General features: G+C 39.2%; 1 protein-coding gene across 1 annotated transcript; it reads right to left on the bottom strand.

Annotated features, from left to right (window-relative positions):
• Window positions 1-1,237: 1,237 nt before the first annotated feature.
• On the bottom strand, window positions 1,238-8,494 carry LOC308077095 (uncharacterized protein). Its single transcript, XM_080417649.1, has 2 exons — window positions 8,115-8,494; window positions 1,238-3,062 (listed from the first exon to the last, which is right to left on the bottom strand). Exons 1-2 carry the CDS (start codon window positions 8,323-8,325, stop codon window positions 2,164-2,166), a joined length of 1,110 nt encoding a protein of 369 aa, XP_080273775.1. The 5' UTR covers window positions 8,326-8,494; the 3' UTR covers window positions 1,238-2,163.
• Between the last annotated feature and the right edge of the window lie 11,403 nt (window positions 8,495-19,897).

Here is a 19,897-nt window from a genome sequence, read left to right as displayed (position 1 = left end):
GTTCGCGGTTTTCCACCCCCGTTCTGAATTCCCATAGACGTGTTTAAAGGATCTACACCATGAATTAAAAAAATATATTTGATATTTAATATCGTGTATGTCCCTCAAACCTTTTTCAAAAGGTTTGAGCCTAAATCATCACTCAGATATACTCATCCCAAGTCAATTGTCTCTGGCTTATACAGCACTTTCAGCTGCAATACCAAAACGTCCTCTTGGGCAGGGGGGGGCTACTGAGCAATTCTGTCTGGCCAGCATCAATGCAATGGCAATGCAAGTGATGTCACTTGCATTGCCATTCTGAAATGGCCTGTTCAGACACTCCCATTCTGAAAATCTCTGAAATGAGAATGAATGACTGAATGTTAAAAAAAAAATACAAAAAACCAAAAAAAATAATGAAATTCATGGTGTAGACCCTTTAATATTGCGTCAAATAAGAACTGTGTTCCAAAAATAAACTAATGATCCCGGCGGTTTGACTCTTCTGGGTATGAAGCATCAACTGACGGTGAGAAAACGCTAATGTTACTTCTGCCGAACTAGTTACATTTTCGCCAGAAACAGATTGTATCTAATATAAGTGACTAACTATCATAAACAATACAGAACCTCCTCCCTGACAATATCACAGAGACAGTTTGTTTATTTTTGGACCACAATTCTTATATGAGACGATTCTAAGATGACCCAATGTTATTCTCCACAGAGAAATTACCTTACGAACCAGGGGATGAACGAGTGACGTCAGGACTTCTGTACTCTATACCAACCTTTATTTTATATAATGTTCTGAAAACAAAATGGACATATGCAGGGCAACTTGAGAATTCTCAAATCTATGGCTCTGGTGTGATATGTTTTGTATAAAACAATTAAAAAAGGTAAAAGAAAGAAAACACATTTTTGTTAAAAAACTCCATACTCAGTGGTGCTCAACCTTTTTTGAGCTCTGTACCACTAACAAGAAATGACAGTGTATATATATATATATATATATATATATATATATATATATATATATATATATATATATATATATATATATATATATGGGCTGTCAAAGTTAACTCGATTAATCGCAATTAACTCATGGTTATGTTCATCACGATAAACATACTTTTGCTTATAACAAGCATATTTTCCAATCCCATGTTAATAGGGGTATAAAATACTTGAAAATTATACCTCTAAGGTACATTGTGAACAGATAAAAAACAGATGAATTATTTGCGATTAATCGCGATTAAATATCTTAATCGTTTGACAGCACTGATTTCTTTATTTAATTTAATAAAAACAAAAAAGTGCAGTTATATTTAACAATAATGATCTTAAAGCCGGATTTATACTTAGTTGTGCACTCAACAAATCCAATCTACAAGCTCACATTGAAGTGCAGTGTGACATGTGTGCTTGTATCCGTTTTTGGTGTGCGACACCATTATAATGAAGACCCTTTTCTTAAATGTATGAAATATTAGTTAAATATATTTCACTTAAAACATATTATAAATAGCATTAAAATATTTAACACAGATGGGTTACAATTTTTATTATTATTTAGTTTTTCCCCATGGACCACTAGCAGTCGAGAAACTGTGCCATATTGTTTGCTCAATAACAGGGGTCTCTCAATCAACTCTTTAGCTCAGGACACACATTTTATCCAATCAGGATAACCCCACTAAGATAATTTATCAATTATGTTTGTTCTTTTTCGTTTGTTTTTGTTTCATAACTTCCAATTTCACTTGTAAATCCTGGATGAGTTCTGTCTCCTGACTGGATAAAATGTTATCAATATCAGAATAAATAGCTATTTGACACTGAATGCAAATAAAAACTTTCACCTCGACATAAGAACATTCCGCCACCTTTAAATGCGTCAATGTAATCTAGGACGAAGTTAAAAAGATTTCAACTCAGTGGTAATTGGGAGTGGTGCACTCATGTATGCACAGTGTCTTGTGCACTCGTGTTTGCAGTGACTTGTGTACATGCAAGAGTTGGGCACACTCCCTTCAGGAAATCAAATGGTTACCTCTAAAAGTAGCAGGCCATAGCAAGTGCTGAGATTGTCGATGAAATTGTTCTGATGCTTATGGAAACAATTCAGGGCCAATAAAAGAAAAACATTGGTGGGAAAGTGAAGAGACATTTTCAACAAGGAAATGCCAATGCATATGAATGATCACTTGTTTGCAGCAAAACTTTGCTACAGGGTTTTTGACCTTTATGAGGTCTTGAACGAGTACTTGTATGTTTCTCCCTTGAATGAATGCTAAGATGTTTCTTCAGCTCTGTGTTTTTCTTAAATCTTTTGCTACACTCTGTGCAACTAAAGGGTTTATTGGCTGTGTGAACCCTCATGTGTGTTGTCAGATATCTCTTGTGATGCCACCCTTTACCACAAACTGCACAAATAAAGGGTTTCTCACGTGTATGTATCATCATGTGTATCTTCACATCTGCACGATTGTGAAACATTTTTCCACAAACTGTACAACTAAAGGGTTTAACCCTTGTATGTGACTTCATGTGCATCTTCAGATGTCCACTTTGACTAAAGATTTTGCCACACACTTTACAACTTAAGGGTTTACTGCATGTATGAACCCTCATGTGTTTTGTCAGATATCCCTTTTGATACCATCCTTTGTCACAAACTGTACAAATAAAGGGTTTATCGCTTGCATGTATATTCATGTGCATTTTCAGACCTGCATTATTGTGAAATACTTTCCCACAAATTGTACAACTAAAGGGTAGCTTGTTTTGACCTTCCACATTTTGTGAGTTGTCTGACTGTTCTTCCCCGGTCTCCTCCCAGTCATCGCTGTCTACACTGTCAGTTTCAGAACAGTGTGAAGAGAAGCGCTGGTCATCACTACTTGGTTGTGAATCTCCACCGTCCTCTAAACCAGCTAGTACCGTCTCTCTGTTTTCATCATCATCTTCACTTGGCCTTTGAAGTAGCTCCTGTTCCTCCAGGATCAGACTGGGACTCTTCTTCTGCTGTTCAGAGGAAACCTCTTTAAATACGGGGAGGTGCAGGAAGTCTAGGAGGAGAAAAATAAGATAGAAACTCTTATGTGCTACTGTCTATTCCACGAGAATGGAGCCCTGATTAGAGCTATACCGATATATACTGATATATGTTTGGCCCATATATCAGCCATTATTTGACTTTTTTTTCCCAGTATCAGTATTGACAATTATGCATATGTTGTGTCCCAATAAAATAGAAAAAGAAAGAATAGCTGATCTTTAGGGGTGGGTATCGTGAGGGTTTTATCCGATACCGCTGCTAAATCAATACTTTAAAAAAGAAAAACAGTACTAGAACCCATACTCTTCAATAAAAAGGAAAAAAAGAAAAAAGGTCAATGACATTAATGACTTGAAACATGGTTTATCACAGGGTTGAGCTCATTGCTGTTTTTAAAAAACAATATATATTCTTTTTTTCATTATAATGTTTTCTTTCTTTTTTGTGAACATTGCATAAGTGCATAATGGTGTGTGATATAAAATCTAAGCTTAACCATAAACATAATCAATCTTTAATTCATACAAAACAATCACTCTTTAATCCTATAGTAAAATTGCCTATAGTGGGTGGGCGGAAGGGCGGGAGGACGGACAGACAGAGGATGTCACAAACGTAAACATGGACGCGCACCGTTCCTCTGATCCGCACCAAACTTGGCACCAACAATGGTCAGGAGGGGTCTGCCATCAGAATAGCCACACCAGCGCACCATTGCTCCGCCTCCTCTGTGTTCCTATTGGCTGGGGTTTAAACAACCATAACTCCAGTTCCCAGTATGCTACAGGCTCTAAACTTGGTGGGTGGTCTTATGGGAGAGGCTGTAATTTCTCAGGGCCCGCCTCCTCTGTGTTCCTATTGGCTGAGCTTTAAACAGCCATAACTCCAGTTCCCAGCATGCTAAAGGCTTCAAACTTGGTAGGTGGTGTTACGGAACGGGCTATTGGTGGGCGCTCTTAGACGTACAATAGGGACGGGCTGTAATTTGCTGATGCCCCGCCCCCACTGTGTTCCTATTGACTGGGGTTTAATCAGCCATAACTCCAGTTCCCAGCATGCTTCAAACTTGGGAGGTGGTCTTACGGGACGGGCTATAATTGCTTAAGCCCCGCCCCCACTGTGTTCCTATTGGCTGGGGTTTAAACAGCCATAACTCCAGTTCCCAGCATGCTACAGGCTCCAAACTTAATGGGTCTGGGTGGTCCCACAGGCTTCCAATTTCTTAGATAATGACCACTTCCGGTTTGTCGGACTGCCTTGAAACTTCACCCACACGCTCTCAAATGGATGTGGAGTTCAGTGGTGCAACTCGAAAGCAGATTTGTTCACTTCCGGTTTTACCAGGAAATGGTTGTAGAGACCTGAAACTCTGCTTGATTTTTGGGTACAAGGAATCCAACGGATAAGACCGGAAGTCAATCAGACCACCCTCGGTGAAATTTGTCCCCCACTCTGATAAATTTATTTTCCCCTACATCCCGTACACAAGGTCGCACAGGTATGACAGTGGAACTGGTTGCTGGGTGCATCGTTGCTCCAATTAACAGCAAACTATGCACAAACACTGTTCATGGATCTGCCATGACAATAGTCACAAAAAAAGTAGGGCACTACAGCAGTGTTACAGCGGTTTCTAACATTTCAAACAGCCTGAAAATGTAGTTCATATAAAATCACTGACACCAATAGAAACATTTAGAACCCTAACCCAAACTTTGCTGGCCCTGGGTAGGCAACCTGGCCTGGCGGCCATCTATGCTCGATAAGGGAAACAAAAGTGTGTTTAGTGAGAGGGGGAGGAGCTGGCTGTCGTGGCTGAATCTCTGGAGTGAATGAGTCAAATGGTGACTCCCAGGTTAGCGAACAGCGCCATCTAGTGGAAGACCACTGAAAACAAAATATGACGAGATATCTCGTTATTGGCAGTCAAAGAGTTAATGAGGGAAATGTGCATCGCATGTAGGCCTAAGCATGTTTATTTGATTGATGAATGGCCCAAACTATACCGTTTACTGAGAGGACCCCCTCCCCTGTCTGACGACGTTGTCAACTGTCTGATTTAAACACTGTAGGGCACTGAGGTGCTCCAAATGAGAGATTAGATAAGAATTCATTGACTAATATCAATGAAATTAGCTATATATCTGAAAATCAGTGTTGAAAGGAGTTTGACGTCAGTGGTCTGATACAATTGTTAAGTTATTAAATTAGATTATTATTCATTGAACTCTGCAGCCATACTAAGGCGCTCCAGATAAGCAGTTTTCATTAGAAACCTATCAGTTGTAAGTTTCCCTTATTACATGAATGTGTTGTTTTGTGTGTGTTCTGTGTTCCTGTATACTGAGAATGTAGCATAGATAAGAAGTAAATCCCAAGCTTGGAACAAAGGCTATGCCTTAGTTTGTTTATTTGAAGAGGTTTCATTTATTTATTTAATCTGGGTCTGGGATATAATGTTTTAAATGTATTTTATTTCATTTTACAAAGAAAAAAGTATATGCCTTAATGTGTACCTTACAGTTAATGCATGTACCTCATGAATAACTAGAGAAAGTGCTCCTCGGAGCACAGGTCTTCGCCAGGTCAGGTAGGTTATTGTGGCCTCCTGGTGGCGCTATAATAGGCCAATGTGAAAAGGGTGCCATTTCCTCTTAGGCCTTGCACGCCAATCGTACACTGCATTAATGATTTGAGGCATTTTGTTCCAAAAATGTGTTTGGCTAAATTAGACCTGCTGGTGGCGCTATAACAGGCCAATGTTAAAAGGGTGCCATTTGTTGTGAAGTTTGACCGCAATAGGACGCTGCGTTCGTGATTTGCGACATTTTGTTCAAAACAAGCCACTACTGCAAACTTTGGATGTGAATCTTAGCCAATCAGGGTGGAATATGAAAAATCAAACAGATCCGTCTTGATCACATGGCTATAGAGATCATGTGTACCGATTTGCGTGAAATTTGGATAAAATCGGAAGGAGTAATATAAGAAAATTTGTTTTAAATAAGTTGGCGCAATAAGAGGCAGATGTGAAAAAAGCAGGGCAAAAGGTTTCAGCTTTGGCATTCAGGGAGTGTGTGTGCACAGCAACGGCCGGGCCAACAGTACCGGAGATTAGCTGTTCACAGACAGACACACGGACACACAGACGGACGGACAGGGTGCAAAACTCTCGCCATGCCTTTCGGCCTGGTGGAGACAAAAAAGCATTATTTAATTTGAAAAGAGGATAAGAGACAATTCAGTTCAGTGATTTTTGTAAGAGAAATAATCAAGATTTCTCAGTAAATTGTCAAGAAATTTATTTTGTTAAAAAATCGTATCGTGAACCTAGTATCGTGATGCGAATCGTATCATGAGTTGAGTGAATCGTTACATGCCTACTAGTTTATAACTTGTTGGCTCATTAGCTATCCATGGCTAATTAACTAGAGTATCAGGCCCGGATTGGACGGTCTGGCACTTCTGGCAGATGCCAGAAGGGCCGGGCAGTCTGGGGCCACGGCCAACCCTAAAACCGAAATAAAGTCACCAAAAACCCCAAAGAAACTAACATAATCCGCCAATTAACCGCACTTTTCCGGCGCCCGCGCGCGAATGGGCCGGTGAAGATCACAAATGTCAGGGCCGATTTTCTGTGCCAGTCCGTGCCTGTAGAGTATGGTAGTGTTAGCTAGCTTAATCTACAAAAAAAAAGATTTACAAGCTAGCAACACATTGTGAGCTTGTATCTGCTATTTTCTGCGAATGTTCAACCCAGAACAGTGACACCGGGGTTCATGTGGCTAAACTCCTGGATTCCACCAAACTTTTTATTATTATTAAATATATAAATCAAAATGTGCGGCCAGAAGTGGATCTGTTCTTCCGATTTTACCAGGAAGTGGTCCGTAGAGACCCATAACTCTGCCTACCCGTCCGTTTTTGAGTACGAGGAACGGTACCGTTGGATTTGACCACCGGAAGTGGGTGAAATTGCACTTTTGCCCCCACTATAATTTATTTGCCCCTACCTCCCGAACACAAGGTCGCACAGGTATGATAGTGGACCCGTTGGATTCATCTCGACGTCACCTTAACATTGATACTATCGTAATGCTAAGTAATTCAATTGTATATTCAATTGTGTATATAATTGTGTTAATTTCAATGAATTGTTGCCTTAATAGTTGCCAATGAATTGATGCCTTAATTATTCATTCATAATAATACATTTTCAAAACTAGATTTAGTTTAAAACTAAAGTATTCAGACATTGCATGATGTAATAAAAAGATAGATTTGCCATTTGCTTATTTAATGAGAAAATGTATCTAATGTTTCAACATAGTGACCATTTAAGTGTATTGGGTAAAGCACTGCTAACATGCATGCAATATACGCTGAATTCATATAAAAATAATATTTTAGTTGGTCATAAAATAGGCGTTTTTCCTAATGGGGCCCTATCCCCCACTCTACTCTACTTGTTGACACAGGCGGTCCCTAAGTAGCTTCGTTTAAACTAGCCTACCACAACGTCCAACGTCAATCGCAAATGGGAAGGTAGTAGTCGTACATTTTATTTCAGTCCATTAAAAAGAGTAAATATACATACATACAATTAAGTCCACTAATGTTAGTGGCACCGAAAAGGTGTAGGCTGAAGCCGAGGCTTATATTGCCTACGGTATTAACACGGTTCTACGACCTACGGACATCAGTAGCAAAAACAGGGTGGTAAAGTTATATTCTGAGTGATTTCCGATGTGAAACAACTGTTAATACAGCTTGTGCCAAATTCCGGATATAAAAACACTGCCAGGACACTGCTGCCAAAGGAAGGGCTAAGCTAGCAACCAGCTCAGCTCTACTACTTATTATACGTGACGTCTATTGTGTATGTATGAGTAATAATAATACGTGTAATATTTTATGGAACTGTACTGCAAAAATCACTACGTACGATTAAAAAAAAAAAGTCGGTCCATTTCAAAATAGTAATTAAATGTCATGTTGCGTACAAGACATGGCTGACTCTAGTGAGCTTTCAGCTAACGCTATCATCTATCAACTCACTCACCGCATTGAGACGCAGTGTCGTTGCGTCGTTGTGTCTTCAGACGGTTGTATTTGGACCTGAGAGCCTCGTTTTCAGTCTTGACTGAACACTTCTCTGCTTGGAGCTCTTCCACCATGGTCTCGTAGAGTCTCCTGGTCTCTGACACCGCGTTTCTCAGCGAATCGTCCAGAACGGCGGCGAAGCGCCTCTCGAAGTCACTTTCTGTCGCCATACCCACACTTAATAACGTTGTCTTGCTTCAGCGTTTCATTGTGGAGCACATGACGACAACGTAACGTTGACCGTTATTAACGGTTACCACGCGTTAATGACAGCACCTCTGTTGTCTATCGTCCAAGCTGAAATAGTAGCTGCTAGCTACTGTTTCCTCCGTGGTGAAAAGGCTGTTGACGCGAGGTTAGCTCGCTAGCTAGCTAGCTACAAAGACAATGCAAAATAACTTCCGGGTCGGCGACGTTTCGCGCATATCCGTTATATTATACCTCTATGGCATATCCTAAGCGTCTACCATCATATTGCGTAATTCTTACAACTGTCAACTTGCGTCTCAGTCTGTGGTGGAAAAAGTACTCCGATGTTTTACTTAAAGGGATACTTCACTTAAAAAAAGTGAAATATCCCTTGAAGTAAAAGCATCAATACTAGAAACAAAGTAAAAGTCCGGATTTAAAAATGTACTTGAGTAAAAGTACAAAAGTATTGGTATCAAAATGTAGAAAGAACTCATTATGCAGAATGTCCCATTTCACAAGTTCAAAATGTATCCAAAATATTTTGAAAATAGTCGATCTACAAGCTCACAATGGGTCGCATCGCTTGCAGATCTGCTATATTCAAATGGCCGAAATACATAGGGCTGAAGTGGTTAGTGTGTTTTGTAATAATAATCAAAACCGACAAAGTAGCTATTAACTTAAGTTTTCAAATAATTGTAGTGGAGTAAAAAGTACAATATTTTCCTCTGAGATGTATTGGGGTAGAAGTAAAAGTATTGAAAATACCTCAAAATTGTACTTAAGTACAGTACTTGAGTAAATGTACTTAGTTACTTTACACCACTGAGTATCTCTCTCTCACACACACACACACACACACACACACACACACACACACACACACACACACACACACACACACACACAGTAGCCTATTATATTTTGTAACATATTTATCACTGTGGTGTAAAAGTCATACATTTACAACAATTGAACATATTAAATGAGTTGGTCATTCACTGTTGCCAAACAGCACCTTGTCCTTAGCTCAGGGTAATGTGTGTAACTCTGTAAGTCTGCTCAGCACTGTTGTGAGGAAGAAATCATCCTGCTTTACTCTGAAGATGAGAGACATTTCTGGAGTCCAGGTGACAAAGTCAATGAATTGTGTCATCTGCACCTGGGTGTGAAAAGATTAATGATTATATGTATGATTCTATAATGCATTATTAGTTGTCATTCGAATCATGGTATTTACTAGCGTGGTTCCAGACGAATCTGCCTTTGCAAAATTGCATCGCACTTTAGCGCACACAGTGTGTCGTGTGATATTGTCTGGCCACGCGAGGTTAGGTATTTACATAAAACCATGGAGGGACGGCCACTGTCTCCAATAAATCACCCCTGTCCATGGACACACAGAGCACCTTTTACCTGTGTATAGTAGGCCTTCAAAGATAATGCAATGGACAGAAGTCCCTTTGGATCTAGTCGTTTAGTGTCAGGTTGGTGTCATGTCCCCTGTTGTGGGCAACTACGGCACCCCTTTCCCTCAACAGTTGCAGTGGACATTACAGGACACACTTAGGGTTGGTCTTTACAAATTTGGAAACCAGCTTTGTCAACTCTTGACATTTGAATGCCTCCTCAGAAACAGATAGTGTCTTGAAATTGCTTCCCTGTGGCTGCAAATTCCTTGGGCATAAGTGTATAGGTCTGGATGGAATGCTGCTCATAATGTCACATTGCAATGCACACAAACATTGCGGAGTTGTGCAGGCTTACACATTTTGGTGATGACATTTTTACACAACGTTAGTTGACCAAAGTGCTGCACAGGTAAAAAGCAGAAAAAAAGAAAAGCAACAATACATCAAATCAGAAAAAATAACACAAAAAACATAATAAGGTGTAAAAAACGCATAGCATATTGTATTGTATAATTGCACGTATGTAGGTTTATACAGAGGGTAGGGAAGCGATTTGATAAGAGTTAAAAACAGGACCATTTATGATTGGATGTGGTTAAAGGTAGGGTAAGTGATATTTTTGGGTTAAAACAAAAAGTATTTTGTTAAAAGGTTAAAGCACTATATTCTGATAGTAATCATTGCTATAGAGTTTTTGTTCAGTAACAGGAGTCTCCCCGTCTCTCCAGCTCTTTAATAAATAGAAAATACATTTTTCGGTAGGTGTCAAAATCTCAGCCAATCAGGAGAAAGTACCCATTTTTAAGCTTCATTTGTATAGTGTTCCAGTTCCAATTTTGCCTGCTCATTTGTTAGTGTCATCACTTCCAATTTCACTTGTTTAATCTATATCCTGATTGAGTTCTCTATCCTGATTGGATAAAATTGGAAATGAAACTGAAACTGAAACGAAAATGCATTTTCTGTTTTATAAAGAGCTGGAGAGACACAAACACTCTATAGCAATGAGTAGGCCTACTATCAGAATATAGAGCTATTTAACACTTATTTTAACCAAAGAAAATCACTTACCCTACCTTTAAAGGCCAGAGAGAAGAGGTGAGTTTGAGGTAAGGTCTTAAAGATCTGGATGGACTGAGCAGATCTGATGTGGAGGGGGAGATTGTTCCACAGCTGTGGGGCTGCCACCGCAAAAGAGCGATCCCCTCTGGTTTTGAGGATTACGTTTGATGGCACAGTCAGCAACGACTGGTCAGCAGAACTTAGTGCTCTGGGTGGGTTATGGGGTGTTAGAAGTTCAGCCATATATGGGGGGGCCAGACCATTGATGGATTTAAAAGCAAATAATATTTTTTTTAAATCAATTCTGTATTTTACCGGAAGCCAATGGAGAGAGGCCAACACTGGAGTGATGTGGTCATATTTTTTGATACCTCTGAGAAGGCGAGCAGCAGCGTTTTGGACTAGTTGCAAACGCCTGAGTAGGGAGAGGTTGATGCCATAGTATAGTACATTACAGTAGTCAATCCTAGATGAGATAAAGGCATGGATTACTAATTCAAATTGTTTGAGGGGGAGATATGGTTTGATTTTGGCCAGGAGTCGTAAATGAAAAAAGCTGTTTTTTATGACTGAGCTAATCTGTTTATCAAATTTGAAGTTGCTGTCAAAAATAACACTTAGGTTTTTTGCATTATTGTGGATATTGGAGGTGAGGAGGCCCAGGGTGTTGACAGGTCAGGTGGGGTGGTGTCCAAAGATTATTATTTCGGTTTTATTGTTGTTAAGGTGTAGGAAATGTGCATTCATCCAGGATTTAATGTCATCTAGGCAGTTGATCAAGGGTGTGAAGGAATTATTGTTATTAGACGCAAGTGGCATGTATATTTGGACGTCGTCTGCGTAGCAGTGGAAGGCAATATTGTGTTTCGAGAGGATAGATCCGAGGGGCAACATATATAATAAGAACAGTAGGGGGGGCAGAATACCCCACAGGTGAGAGGGGCTGCGGGAGAGGAGAACTCTCCCAGCTGGACAGAGAAAGTCCTGTCAGTTAGATATGATCTGAACCAAGCTAGGGCCGTGCCAGAGATGCCAACCTGATTTTCAAGTCGTGAGAGCAGGATTCTGTGGTCCACCGTATCAAAAGCGGCCGAGAGGTCCAGCAGAACCAAAATGGCGGGGCTACCAGAATCCACAGTTAAAATTAGGTAATTAAAAACTTTTAAAAGGGCTGTTTCCGTGCTATGGCTCGGTTTAAAACCTGATTGAAATTTTTCATGTAGGCCATTGTTGGTTAGAAATGATTGTAGTTGGGTGTAGACTGTTTTTTCAAGGACTTTAGATAGAAAAGGTAGCTGGGAGATAGGTCTGAAGTTGGAGAGAATAGATGGGTCTAGGTTTTTCTTTTTGATTAATGGATGGACAACAGCATGTTTGAAAGTGGCTGGGACATGTCCTGAGAGAAGGGATGTATTTACTATTGATACGAGGCTTGGGCCGACTGAGCAGAACACTTCTTTGAGAAGACGGGGGGGGGGGGGATGCTATCTGTAGGGCAGTTTGTGGGCCGGAGATGAGAGACTATGTCGGAGAGTGAGGAGATAGATACCAGTTCGAAGTGATCGAAAGCAGCAGGGCAGGGTGAAGGTGCAGAAGGTGGAGCAGTGAAGGTATGCAATGACCTAAGATCTGATATTTTGTCAGTGAAGAATTTTTGAAAGTTCTCGCAGAGAGTGAGTGATGGGGTGAGAGGAGAGATATCACGAGGATTGATAAGGGAGTTAAAAATATCAAAAAGCACCTGGGGTTTGTGACTATTGTTTGAGACTGTTATCAGCGTAATTTCCATACAACCTAGCCTATTCAGAATCCAATACTTTTCATGTGTTTATCTGTGTCTATTGTTTTTAATTTGTTAATTAATTACCTAACTATGGAGGTCTTCTGCCTCTTTGTCATTATTTACAGCAGCATAATAAGAAACACAATGTAGATGAAGTAAGGATTAAACATGACCCTTTACAGAGGTTCTCAATTCAGTCATTTGCTAATGTTGTTATTTATTGTTGTTTGTCAAACTTAAAGGACGAGACGACGCTGGTTGCTTGTTTCTCTCACAGAACCTGGCGTCTGTGGAAGAAACAAGCAACGAGCGGCGTCTAGTTCTGCACGAACGATAGCTCGTGCGCTACTTTCAGTGCATGTTTGAGTATCATGAGACTCCACAATGAGCAATAGTAGAGAAAAAACTCACTTTGCATCGGTTATAATAGACGATTTTCACTCTTACACAGGCTCCCATTATGCCAGACTGCATGACAGGGGACTCTCTGGAATAACTCAACGTCCATTTCAATGATGGTGAGTGATTAGCGACACATCAAAGATAACACTTAAAATGTCCGGATCTCTCCTTTAAAGATACACTATCAATTTGAACACAATAGTTTGTCAGTCAAAATTCAAGATTTGTATTATTTACATGAATTGTTACACATGAGTGAAATAGGCCTACTTTGGTTTTGTGTCCTCGATATTCTAGCAACAACAGAAAATAAGTAGCAACAAAAGAAATTAAGTAGCAAGATATAAAAAATCACACCCTGTGTGAAGTGGGCGGTGTCTTGCTAGCTAATCACAATACTGAATGGAGTCAACCAATCATGTACAAAGATAAATACATTTATTGAAACACTCTTTATGATGGACGAAACCATAACTTGAAAAAAACAAACTTATGGTTTTTTTCAAGTTATGGTTGCTTATATAGGGCTATGCACATGTGTCATGTGACACTGGCCAATCACAGTCCTGAATAGATTGTGATTGGCCAATCACAGCGCAGGATAATTGTACAAATTTCCAAACCTCACTTTTAGGGCCGGTTTCACTGCCCAAGATATTTGTACATTTTTCCAAATCTCACTTATAGGGGCGGTTTCACCGCCCAAAAATAGCTACATTTACTGTAATCGTAGCACACTTTGAGTTGCCTTTGTAAGGTACTGTGTGCATGGGTCAAATTCTTATCTTTAACAAATCCTTATGTTAATACAAGGTTTACACATGACCAGACTTGAAGTGACAGTGACATGGTGCATGATATCACGTCACATAAACCTGGTTACCTGACTTATCTGCAGCTTTCACATTTTGAACTTCTGCGACATTAATAGTGGCCAACAGAGCAAAAAGCATAGACAAAAGAATGTAAAACAATCCTATATTAAAATTGGCTAGTGGGTTGGTGGGTGGGCCGGCCGACCCATAAACAAACTTGATACGCCATATATAGGCAGACCACTGTGGTCTGTCACTATGAGTCAGACAACCATAAACACATCTATACGCCCATATATAGGCAAATATGGAGATCCGGTTGTCCAGAGCCACAGACCTGACCGCTATGTCCATATATAGTCATGTGCATATATGGGACCGACTTAACTTGTAAGTATTGAGCTCATCTTCAGTAGTGTTGGGAACTCCTTGGTGGTCACTTTTTTAACCATTATATATACAAGCCTGCACTACAGGATCTGCAAGAGGGCTTGTGAAGAAACATAAAACAGGGAGTCTGTGATGTAGGCCAGCCCTAACCCATTGAGAGCTTTATAAACAAGTAAGAATTTGGCAGACACAGGGAACCAGTGTACTGTAGTCTAGCTAAGACTGGAGCGATGTGTTCTCTCTTTTTTAATTATTTGTTATCAGTCGAGAAGTTGAGTTGTGAATAAGCAGTAAACTTTAAAGGACAACTTTGTTTTGTTTTACGACAAGGGTTCTGTTATTAGTTTGTAATGATAATAATTGAAAGATTTTCATTGATTGCTTTCTATCGTTATAGCGATGGTAAAAAAGATTTTTTACACAATAAGCAGACTTTTTTTTATATCCGCAAGGCCGAAGGAATATTGGAATATTGGAACTAACAACAAACAGTTTTTCAAACATTCATTCAAATTTGCTGAGAAGCTTTTGTGGTATGGCAGTATTAAATTATCCACAGGATTATAGATTTTTCCACAAATAATTGAATAAAAATTATATGGGATAAAGTCCCAGAGGTCCGGTGCTAGCAATATCACTGTCCATGATCGAGGAGAGAAACTTTCAACAAAGAAACAGGATTCATCTCTGTGTTTTGATAGAATCTTTTGCCAATTCTTCCCTGGTATGTATTGTCATCATGTGTCTGTTCAGACTTTTACTTTGATTAAAACATTTTTCCACAAACAGTACAAAAACAGAGTTTCTTTCCTGTGTGTATTCTCATGTGTGTCGTCAGATTTCCACTTAGATTAAAATGCCTACGACAGACTGTACAACTGAAGGGTTTCTCACCTGAGTGAATCCTCATATGTTTAGTCAGATATGCCTTTTGATACCACGCCTTGCCACAGAATGTACAAATAAAGGGGTTCTCGCCACATTCTCATGTGTATCTCCAGACCTTCATTATTGTGAAATCTTTTCCCACAAACTGCACAACTAATGGCTTTAACATATGTATGAATAGTCATGTGCATCTTCAAATGTCCAAATGGCCTGTGTGACAAACAGTACTGTACAACTAAAGGGTCTATTGACTATGTGGGGTTTACTGTCTGTGTGAAGCTTCATGTGTTTTGTCAGATTTCCCTTTCGATACCACCCTTTCCCACAAACTGGACAAATATAGGGTTTTTCTAATACATGTATTCACTATGTGTCTTCAGACCTGCAGTATTGTGACATCTTGTCCTACAAACTGTACAAACTCTATGACTCCTTGATGGCGTTCGTTTCGATGCTTCCAGGTCCTTGGAGCGCTTGTTTCTCAACGACAATCGGTGGCCTTTCACATGATTTTTGTGGTTTTAATGTGTTTCTATCTTCTCCCGTCATCACTAGTTGGCTGTGATGCTCTACAATCTCCAACTTTTCAATTCTACTAATATCATAGTTGACTCAGTAGCCTTTTCGGGGCTTTGAAGACGTTCCTCCGGGACCTGGAGCAGGAAGTCTAGGAGGAGAAAAGTAAGATATTATGGTTGCCAAGTGAAAAAGTTGAAAATGGTCAGAGCCCAACCGATAAAAAGTCAAATAATGGCAGATATATCGGCCCAACCGATATATCAGCCATTATTTGCCATTTTTTTTACAACATCTGTATCAGCAGTTATGCAGCCGATGTGTGACGCTCAGTCTTTTTTTTAACAAAATGCCTCAAATCATGAACGCTGCGTGCGATTTCTGTGAAGTTTTGCACGCACATTCCCACTATAGGCAGAGGAAGAAATGCCACTTAAAAATGTTCAAATCAGCCTCATGGTGGCGCTATAACAGGCCGATTCGCGTTCTTACATATAACTGCACCGATCTGCGTGATTGCACCCACTCTCCCTAGAGGCCAAGGAAAAACCTTCACTCTGCATTTTTCACATCTGCCTTTTAGAGCGCCACCAGGAGGCTGACTTTGTAAGTCCTTCAGATTCTGTCCAAAAATCACGCAAATCGGTACACAGTATCTCTATAATCATGTGATCAAGATGGGTGTGTCTGATATTTCATATTCCATCCTAATTGGCTAACATTGGCTTCCAAAGTTTGCAGGATAGCTCCGCTTTGAACAAAATGCCTAAAATCATGAACACAGCGTGCGTTGGTGTCTTCATGCTAAATGGTGTGCTGCAACACGTAACTAATTTAGACCGTAATATGTCATTTCATTTGTAGATATAGTAGAATAGTTAATACATGAGTACATATCATTGAGATAATAAAGAAGTTATAGTTATAAGTTTGGTACTATTAATAAGAATTGCAAAAGATAATTTAAATAAATAATTCCTGTATTTTATTTCATTTTCAGACCACACACACAAATACACTTTAACATTCCCATATTCAAACAAAGCAACTGTGAATAGACATTGATTGATGGATGTTTCCTATGTTAATACAGTTGAACTCCTGTGACCTTTTAGTTAACATCAGAACTCCGGATCCTGTTCAAGTGTTTTAAAGGACTCTCCAGAGCTATATTATGGTCCTTAAGCACCTTTAATACAAATAACACAGTTCCAAGTGCTTAACATTAAAAAAAACAAAAGGGTTAGAAAAACCTAAAACAGGAAAGAAAAAAAAGGAATCAGACAAGAAAAACGAATTGATTTTGCAACATCTGACCAGCCTATTATTCCATCATTAATCCTTATTCACATGCCTTTAAATAAAACAAGGGACTTAAAACAAATGAGTGAAAATACATTTTAAAAAAAAGGGAAATACATTCAAAATTAACACAAAGTTAAATGTAAGATCAAATGAAATAAAATGCCTTAAAATTGTGAGAAATAGGGCTATAGACAGGCCATGTAAAAAAAAGATATGCTTTTAAGTTTTTAAAGATTTTACCAGAACCTGCCAAATATAGTCTCTTTAGGTGTTCCATCATTTGGGGGAGTATTTGAAGGAATATGCATTTACAATGTTCTTTTGGGTAGGGTTATGCATATTGAGCAATCCTGAAATACAGGATCTGAGAGCTCAAGAAAGAACATAAAACAACAGGGAGTCTGTGATATAGGCAGCCCTAACCCATTGAGAGCTTTATAAACAAGTAGAAAGAATTTGGCAGACACAGAAAACCAGTGTAGTCTAGCTAAGACTGGAGCGATGTGTTCTCTCTTTTACATTTTTCTGTTAGCAGTCTAGAAATAGTTATGAATAAGCTGTAACCTTTAAATGGACTTAAGGAAGACCTGTAAATAAGTGCATTGCAAAAGTCCAATCACCGCTTCAAACACATGTTTTACCATTGGCTACGACTCACGTTATACTTGACATTTTGGTCAACCACTTGACATTCTGGTTTAACATTAATTAAAGAAAACCATGGTTGGTACTGGCTTCCATTAAGTAACAGCGAGCATAAGCGAACAGAACACGCAACACAAAGACAAAAAAAACTATGAATGCAATACAATGTTCCATTTATTGCTACACATAGTGACATATATATTTACAAGTATAGCTAAGGTTTATATACAGAAAGGCAAGATGGCAGCAGGGAGCTACGGGTCCTTTTGGTTTATTTGTACACTCTCAGTCAGTGCTCCATATATTACAGCAAACACAAGTACAATGCGGTCTAATCACAGATTGCTAACACCATCGGGGACGTCCTCACAAATACAAAATACAAATATAAAACAATACCAGGTGGCGGTGACAACCACAAATCACGAGCTTCAATAGTCGCCCGTGGATGCATCCGTCTGTGTGTAGCTAGTGAGGATTCTCTGACCAGTCAGTCAGTAGCGTTACACATCACCATTTGGTATCGCTTCAGCCCTGCTTGGCCCCTACATGGAACGTCTGTGTCTCAGGCACTGAGAAAAGTACTTCCAAGTATCTACTACTTGGTACTATTGGAAAGGCAAAAAATGCTTTCAACCGTATCAACTCCCTAAAACCCTATCATAAACATGCACATGGACTCCGCCATCTGTCACCGGATACCGAGTTTCATGCAGAATAGGCAAAAGGTGGAAGAAAAAAAATAATAATAATCCTGTCTCTCACCCTCAACACTGGCACCATTCTCCGCTCTCCATAACCTTATTCTGTACACCAATAATCTTGCATCCCAAGACAACTCTGTTAACATATTATCATATATATTATATATTCTCTAAAAATGGACTGGCGTTAAGTCAGATGGGTGGGCCACAAACTTTTGAGATTTTCAAGTGGAGGCTTCTCCAGAAAAAGTTGAGACCCACTGTATTTAAGTACACGGACGACATGACAATAACATAAATCATCACCAACAATAAAGAGACTCCGTATAAGAGAATGCACAACCACTGTGTCACCCAGGCAGACACCTGGTGAAAAGAAAATGATGTACTGCTCAAACGAGTCAACACCAGGATAATAATCTGAGACTTTTGGCATCTGAAAAAAAATTACATATTTACAATAAATAAAAATCTGTATTTTTGTATACACAAACTCTACCGTAACTGAATTCCAATGTCAAGTATACTGTCAGTTGTCACAATGGGCTAAACATTAGAGCTGATAAGCATCTGTATTTTGCAGAACCAAAGCTGTTTACCCCAGTAAAATAAACGTCTTAATTAAACTGTTAATAAGCCTAAATAGCATCTATTTGGCAAGTCACTCCTGCCGTCTGTGAAAGTAAGTCCAGCTAACCTGCAGCTACTTTATCCCTCCCATAACGCATTCCTATAGACCAGTGGACAGTGGCCTTCCTATTTGCTATGGGTATCATATAAATGATGCAAGGAAGATTGGAAAACGTTAACAGTTTTGCATACATTCATTCACATTTGCTGAGAAGCTTTTGTGGTATGGCTGAAAAGGTGAAAAGGAGGGCTGCCAGAATAGGACATTTCCCCAATGATACTATACCAGAAATTGGGGGAAAAAAATGAAATTATCCTCATCATTATAATTTTCCGCCTAACAATAATAATAAATAATAGTAATAATGAGAGGAGAGAAACTTTCAACAAGGAAACGCCATTGCATATGAATGATCATATGTATCAACATTGCTACAGGGTTTTTCATCTGTGTGAGTGCTCGTATGAATCACCATGTGTTCCTTCATCTCTGTGCTTTGATAGAATCTTTTGCTACAAATTACACAACTAAAGCATTTCTTTCCTGTATGTACTATCATGTGCCTGTTCAGGCCTATACTTTGAGAAAAGCTTCTGTCACACACAGTACAAACACAGGGGTTCTCTCCTGTGTGTATTATCATGTGTGTAGTCAGATGTTCACTTTGATCAAAACCCTTGCCACAATCTGTACAACTGAAGGGTTTCTCTTCTGTATGTATTCTCCTCATATGCACCTCCAGACCTGATTTATTTTTATATTTTTTCCCACAAACTGTACAAATAATGCCTTTAACAAAAGTATGAATCGACATGTGAGTCTTCAAATGTCCACTTAGCTTAAAGCTTGTGAGACAAATTGAACAACTAAAGGGTCTATCAACTATATCGGATATACTGCCTGTGTGTTTTTCCCTCATGTGTTTTGTCAGACTTCCCTTTTGATACCACCCTTTCCCACAAACTGTACAAACATAGGCTTTTTCTAATAAATGTAT

The sequence above is a fragment of the Gymnoscopelus braueri genome (genome assembly GCF_963280865.1).
Source record: "Gymnoscopelus braueri genome assembly, chromosome: 21".
Classification (NCBI taxonomy): Eukaryota; Metazoa; Chordata; class Actinopteri; order Myctophiformes; family Myctophidae; genus Gymnoscopelus; species Gymnoscopelus braueri.
This window is presented reverse-complemented; position numbering and strand designations above follow the sequence as displayed.

Coding starts and splice junctions, on each gene's coding strand:
- LOC308077095 (XM_080417649.1), bottom strand. CDS start 8,325: ATGGCGACAGAAAGTGACTTCGAGAGGCGCTTCGCCGCCGTTCTGGAC. Junction 3,063..8,114: donor CGACACTGCGTCTCAATGCG/GTGAGTGAGTTG, acceptor TTCTCCTCCTAG/ACTTCCTGCACCTCCCCGTA.